The sequence below is a fragment of the Nicotiana attenuata genome, unplaced genomic scaffold, assembly GCF_001879085.1.
Source record: "Nicotiana attenuata strain UT unplaced genomic scaffold, NIATTr2, whole genome shotgun sequence".
Lineage (NCBI taxonomy): Eukaryota > Viridiplantae > Streptophyta > Magnoliopsida > Solanales > Solanaceae > Nicotiana > Nicotiana attenuata.
Window position 1 is genome coordinate 31,258 of NW_017676719.1, and position 7,487 is coordinate 38,744.

Genomic DNA, 7,487 nt, shown 5'->3' on the forward strand with positions numbered 1-7,487 from the left:
TGTCTAAGGAATGTGTTATCCTAGAAGAAAAATGTAAAAGGTTAGAGTCTAGGGCTGATGAGAGGGACAACACAAATACTGAGTTGAAGAACCAGGTTCATCAACCTGAAAATAAGATTCTAGAACTTAGATCTGAAAATATTAAACTGAAATTAGGGACAGGAAAGAAAAGGACTGATCAATCATTTCTCACCCCAGAAGAAAATCTAGGAAAAATGAAAGATGAACTGTACAAGAAAGATGAATTGATTAAAGTCCTAAAAGAAGATTTAGGAAAGGTAAAACATGAACTAGACAGAACATGCAAATGGAACAAGGCTTCTGATGCACTCTCCTGGCTGCAAGAACATCATAGTAGCAACAAGAGAGGACTTGGATTTGGGACACAAGCTCCAAAATGGGATCCCAAAAACAAATATCTCACACTTCCTGAGAATAAGATCTGCACACACTGTGGTAATACTGGCCATTACAAAAATGAATGTAATGCAAGAGAAAAGGCCAGTCAAAAGAACAAAGCCTTTGTTCAAGAAAAACACAAACTGCCTGGTGTGGGCAAAGAAAAATTTAATTCATCCTTTTGCCCATAGAAAGGGACCCAAACTAGTTTGGGTTCCTAAGACTAACCCCTGATTTCATTTTGTAGGTTCAAGTGAAAGGGAGGAGCCAAATATGGTATATGGATAGTGGCTGCTCAAAACACATGACTGGGGACAAGGACCAGTTCCTTTCACTTGAGAACCTAAAAGGAGATAATGTCTCCTTTGGAAATGGAAAGAAAGGTGAGATCATTGGGGTTGGTAAGGTAGGCAAGACTGATTCTCATTCCATAGAGAATGTCTACCTGATATATGGTTTGAAATATAGCCTAATAAGTGTGTCACAACTGTGTGACAGAGGTAACCTTGTAGCTTTTACCTCACCAGTGCTTTGTGTATAATCTCATCACTGACAAAATTGTTTTGCAGGTAAAAAGAGTTAAACAATATTTACATTGTNTGGTGAGCGGGTTCTGCTTCGGGTCTCGCCTATGAAGGGCGTCATGAGGTTTGGAAAGAAAGGGAAGCTGAGTCCGAGGTTTATTGGCCCTTTTGAGATCTTGAGGCGAGTTGGGGAGGTTGCTTATGAGCTTGCCTTACCTCCCAGCTTGGCCGGAGTTCATCCGGTATTTCATGTTTCGATGCTCCGGAGGTATCACGGTGATCCGTCGCACGTGTTGGATTTCAGTTCAGTCCAGTTGGACAAGGATCTATCCTATGTTGAGGAGCCAGTGGCTATTTTGGACAGGCAGATCAGGAAGTTGAGGTCAAAGAAGATAGCTTCAGTAAAGGTCCAGTGGCGGGGTCAGCCGGCCGAGGAGGCGACTTGGGAGACCGAGCAGGATATGCGCAACCAGTACCCTCATCTTTTCACTTCTTCAGGTATGCTCTCTATACTCGTTCGAGGACGAACGAATGTTTAAGTGCAGGAGGATGTAACGACCCGGCCGGTCGTTTTTGGAATTTATGCCCCGATCTCCCATTAACTGCTTCCCCTAAGTTCATTTCTGCTATTTTGGTTTGCCGGGACGTTCGGTGTTGGGATTCGGAGTGTTTTGGGACACTTAGTCCCTAAATGAGAGCTTAAGAATTAAAAAATGGTCCGTAATCGGAACAGTGTGAAGACGACCTCGGAATGGAAATCCGATGGTTCTGTTAGCTCCGTTAGGTGATTTCGGGGTTGGTAGCGTGTTCGGAATGTATTTTGGAGGCTCGTAGCTCATTTAGGCTTGAAATGCCGAAGTTTGAATTTTTGAAGTTTCCGGTCCGATAGTGAGTTTTTGATCCGAGGGTCGGATTGGAATTTCGGAAGTTGCAGTAGCTCCGTCATGTCATTTGGGATGTGTGTGCAAAAGTTCAAGTCATTCGGGCGAGGTTTGGTTTGGTTTTTGATTGAAAGTGTGTTTTGTTGGAATTTGAAGTTCTTAGGCTTGAATCTTTGATTTAATCGGACTTCCGGTGTTGTTTTAGGTGTTTTAAGGATTGGTACAAGTTTGAATAAGGTATTAGGTGGTATTGGTGCTTTTGGTTGAGGTCCCGGGGGCCTCGGGATAATTTCGGGTGGTTAACGGGGAGATTTTTAAAGTGTTGCAGCAGCTGGTTCTTTTCATCTTCTGGTATTTTCGCTTCTGCGGCTCGGGAACCGCAGAAGCAGAGCCGCATAAGCGGCTGGATCATCGCAGAAGCGGTTTGGGGCAGAGTTTCCAGGCGCCGCAGATGCGGAGGAAATTCCGCAGGAGCGGCCTCGCATCTGCGAGAAAATAGCCGCAGATGCGGCCGTTTGGCGTTTAGTTGGAACCGCAGAAGCGGTGGATAATCCGCATAAGCGGAATCTTATAAGCGGTTGACTGGACCGCAGAAGCGGATGTGGTCGTTTAGTGAGAGTCGCAGAAGCGGCTCACTTTCCGCATAAGCGGTCCCTTGTCCGCAGAAGCGGAAATCCCTGGGCAGAAATAGAAATTTCGAGGGTTTGAGTTCATAAGTTACAAAAATCAATTGAGAGCTCGGTTTAAGGCGATTCTGAGTGGGAGTTGAAGTGAAGATCACTGGGTAACGTTTCTTTGGTCCCTTCTTGTTATATTTCATCATTATATAGTTAAATCCACCATTAGAATTCGAATTCAAGGTCAAAATTTGGAAAAATTGGAAGAAACTTCATAGACCTAATTATTGAGTTTTGAGTGGGCAATTGACCTCCGATTTGGGAGATTTTTATATGGTTAGACTCGTGAGAGTACGAGGGTTCTGAAAATGTGAAAATTATTCGATTCCGAGACGTTGGTCTGAGGGGCGTTTTGGTCACTTTACCTATTTTCGCGTCCTAGCCTTAAATTTAATAGTGGGATCAGTTGTTTGCAATATTACTTACGATATGTAATTGAATTGAATAGACTTCGACCATTTGGAGTCGGATACTCGTGGCAAAAGTGTGATTTCGAGTTGATTTTGGTGCCGATTCGAGGTAAGTGGCTTGTCTAACCTTGTGTGGGGGACCTTTCCCCTTAGGATATGATATGTGGTAATTGAGTGCCTTGTACGTGAGGTGACGAGCGCGTGCTTGAGCTAATTGTTGAAAAATCCGGTTTTCTTAAGATATTGAGATTGAGTTCCTTTCATATTTGCTTTATTCCACTTGTAGTTATAACCTGTGTTAGACTAGAAAAGCATGTTTAGTTGATTTAACTTGCCTAATTGTTTAAGTTGCCTTGACTGTACTACGTGAAGCATGCTAGGCTAGTACTACCTGATGTTTGTCTTTTGTACTTCATTTCTGAATATCTTCTGGTTATGGTTGCGCATTTACATTGGGACTACGGATGTGGGATTCCGGTAGCTCCCCCCTTGTTTGTTTACTTTGGGACTACGGGTTCGATTCCCGGTAGATCCCCCTGCACTTTTACTTTGGGACTGCGGGTTAGATTCCCGATAGATCCCTCTGCACACTTATAGTTGGGCTACGGGACGGTATCCCGGGAGATCCTTCGGATATACACATATGATGGACTACGGGACGGTATCCCGGGAGATCCACTGGACAGTTGAGAAAAGGACTACAGGACGGTATCCTGGGAGATCCTCATTGTTACCATTGGTGTTGAGTTGTACTTATTCTGTGGTTGTTCCGTTCTTGTGTATTTGATATTGCCTTGCTTAATCTGTCTTATATCACTGCTGTATTTATTATTTCTGTCAGATTATCATACTGTTAATTATTGTATTACTATATTTTGTCTCAGTATGGCCCTGACCTTCCTCGTCACTACCTAACCGAGGTTAGGCTTGGCACTTACTGAGTACCGCTGTGGTGTACTCATGCCCTTCCTGCACGTGTTTTTCATGTGCAGATCATCCAGGTACCTCTACTCAGGCGCCCTATCAGTGAGGCAGGAGGACTACGGAGACTTCGAGGTAGATCTGCTGCGTCCGCAGACCGACGAGTCTCCCTCTTATTCTATCTTTGGTACTTAGTTTTTCCTTCTTTCGGTTGTTAGAAATTCTGGAGTTTGGAACCTTTACTATACACTTCTGTAGCCTGTGTTGCCCGTGAGTTTCCGGGTTTTGGGAACTGTTTTAGACTTGTGATATTGAGTTGTACTTGCCAAGCGGCATTCAGTACAGTTTCTTTTAGATATTTGATTTGATTTTCTCTATTTTTCCGCAATTAATATATTTCCGCAAATGTTAGGCTTACCTGGTCATGGGGACCAGGTGCCGTCATGACATGTTCATGGTTGGTGAACTAGGGTCGTGACATATCAACTATTGACTTGGGGAGAATCATGAACATCTTTTTAATGCAAAAACAAAAGAGACATGAGAAAAAAGAATTGTCTTCAAATAACTATAGTACTACCTCTAACCACAAGGCTACCCAAAAATTTACCTACAAGGCCAACACCATCTTCTGCTATGAAACATAAGATGAAGGTGAAGCAGTAAGAGGCTCATGATGATCAATCTTAAATTTATGGGCAAATCAAGTTACTAAAATATTAGTTGGATTTTGCAAAACCTTTACTTAATAATAAAATATTCAATATTCATTAGCGACTCGATATATAATCAAACTGGTACATAGCACAATCTATGGAATAATGAGAACAATTTAATAAACAAGTAAGAAGTTAACAAATTCTAATATAAGAGCGTACCATGAGAAGATGAAGTATTTTCACTAACACTATGCATTCGTTGCACTTGTGCTACTCGTTCATATCCACTGTTGCCATCAGGGACCTGATTAATATTAGCAAGTTATATAACATTCATTTCATAAGATCATTAAAAAATTTGAAAAAATATCTTAAACTTTGGAAGTTGAGTTACCTGTTCAGTTGAGAATCGATTGATATTCTGGGACAATAACTCATTAGGAGCAATTTTGGACATGATTTGTCTCATCCATAATAATTCTTGTTTCATCAAACTCGTTTCTTCATTTTGTTTTCCGTTTAACTCTGTTAACTCTGTTACCTTTTGTTCTAACCTTCTTATATCATTACACGAATCCTCTGGAACCAAATTTTCTATGGAAGATTTACTACCCCACAGTATAGAAGGAGTTGGACTAAGTCCCAAACCTCGAACATACCCACTTTTTTCATTTCCCAACACTTGAGAATATACATCTCCTTCCCAAGCAACACTATGGGGAGGCTGGTCATTTGATCTCTCAGTACTACTCCTCAATTTTTCATTTATCATGTCCTAATTAGACAGAGTTGTCAAAGATAGTAAATCCATTAAAAAACAACAAAGAATTGCTAAAAAGAAATACCTTTAGATTAGGAGGAGGTATTTTGAGCAACAAAATGCAAAGAAAATTGCTGAACTTGAATTCAACTAAACCAAAAGAAATTCAAAAATTAAAAAGATAGAGAAAAAATCTTACGATTGTCCTTGAAGACTCCACATCAAGTGGTCGACCATCCTTACATTTTTTATGAGTTAAAATGAAAACTTGTGCTTGTGTAGGCTCTATTCCATTTTCAGCCTAATACAACAAAACCAATATCAGTTATGCATGATAAAAAGTATTTTAAAATATTATATTTTGTAATTTTTACATGAACACCTTCCCTCTTGTTTTCGGGAAACGATTTGATAAGTCATGAATCAATTGAAAAATATACATTAGAGTTTTTACAATACTAATTCAAAACTAACACTAACTCCAAAAGTACCCCAAAAAGAAAACAAAACAAAGTGGTGAATAATTAGTGAAGTGGCTGCTGGTTAGAAAATGATCTAATGTAGTGTTTTTAGGAACTGGTGGTGACACCCAAGAATGAGAAAGAGCTCTATGTGCATTGGTGTTTTCTTTCTTAAAAATTTTGAATTCATGCATCATCCAGTTAGTATTAATGCCTTTTGCATCTCAACTTTTGTAGGAAAATAGTGATTTCTTTAAGCCAATTCATTTAGATCCTTCGGAAGAGTAACTTGGCCTATTAGTACCTCTGACTTTCTGAAAATCAGGCCGAGTTACTTGATTTGGCCTTGCACTATGTCTATACTTTCTATCCCTTGGACAGTAGAAATACCATTCTTTTCTCCAACTGTTGCCAATTTTGGTAGATCCCATGGATCATACTTACAAGGAATCTATCTATTGATCTTCCTTGTGTTAGACTTAAGAACTTAAAACTATTGGAAGTAAGATAAGAAGAAAAAACTTTATAGTATGCACTCCAAACAGATAATTTGAAGAGAGAAGTCCAATCACATGAATACCTTCTCAGCCATCAAGGTGGCAATACTTTTGAATCCTCCAGTGTGAGGCATATTTTGCTTGACCCTGTTATTTCTATTTGCTTGTGTTCTCCTCTGTCATTGCAACATAAGAATACTATTTTATAATTTATACATAAAAACTATCCAAGAAAAAAAATTAAAAGTAGTTAAGTGTGTTTTTAGGACATATGAAGTTGATACCTTAGCTTTATCAGAGAGCCAATAAGAGACGAGACCAGTCCACTGATCTCTAGGTATACGACTTGGTCTATTTTTCGGTAGAGCATCTTTGGTCTTATACTTTGATGTATACTTACTTTTTAAATCACACTTGTAATCTTTCCATTTCTTTCCTAGTGACTTTATGACATACCTTTCTCCCCGTGTTGGGATAGAGAACTTCTTCTGGAAAAATAAAGCAAACGTTTACAAGAAAAAATTATGTATAACAGAAATAAAATATTATTAGATTCACATTATTAATAGTATAGTAATAATAATAATAATAATAATAATAACAACAACAACAACAACAACAACAACAACAACAACAACTCCATACCCTCATAAACTCCACCAATTTCTTCTTTCTTCTTTGTCAAAACTTCTCCAATCATCTATATGTAATGGAGTTAGTTCTGGAGTTCTAGCGACAATCCCTAGAAAGCTAGCAAGCTTCCGACCCTCTTTCCCAATGAATTGGTTACGGCTATTGAATTGCACATCAATTCTCTTTCCCGGAGGCATCTTCCAAATATCTTTTAATAATGTAGGTCCACGAACTTTCCTTGCCTCTGAATTATCTAACATAAAAAAGATTCAAAGGCCATGAAATCCACCTAGTCACCTACTCATAAATAACAATACTAAAAGAATGATATCTCAGTTATGAAGAACAACTTTTCCTTATTGCTAAAGAATGAGATCTGAAATCTCAACAATGAAATGAAATGGCTCAACAAAATTTTTGCTTATTTTTTGAAAGATAACTTTTCCTTATTGCTAAAAGAGGAAAAATAAAAATTAATAAGTGGTTAAAACTGTGTTCTGATTCTCAGTTGCATATGTTAGCTAGAGGATTGTTCCTACTTTCTAAAATTTCTTGCTAGAAAAGTTTAGTTCAATCTTTTGATAAGCTTTATCTAGTCTACTAGCTAAACTCTGTCTGTTAAAGGACCATTCCATGATTAGATATAGATTCATTCTGAAAAATAT

The 7,487-nt window shown here is 38.9% G+C and overlaps 1 protein-coding gene across 1 annotated transcript in view; it reads right to left on the reverse strand.

The window, feature by feature from the left end:
• The window catches only part of LOC109221181, a 16,669-nt gene extending 9,650 nt beyond the window's left edge, over positions 1 to 7,019 (reverse strand). The window contains exons 1-6 of the mRNA XM_019385646.1: positions 6,927 to 7,019; positions 6,474 to 6,677; positions 6,273 to 6,365; positions 5,431 to 5,532; positions 4,866 to 5,246; positions 4,691 to 4,775 (exon numbers count right to left, since the gene is read on the reverse strand). Coding sequence (XP_019241191.1) covers positions 4,691 to 4,775; positions 4,866 to 5,246; positions 5,431 to 5,532; positions 6,273 to 6,365; positions 6,474 to 6,677; positions 6,927 to 7,019 — 958 coding nt within the window. The remainder of the gene's footprint in view (positions 1 to 4,690; positions 4,776 to 4,865; positions 5,247 to 5,430; positions 5,533 to 6,272; positions 6,366 to 6,473; positions 6,678 to 6,926) is intronic.
• Positions 7,020 to 7,487: the final 468 nt, after the last annotated feature.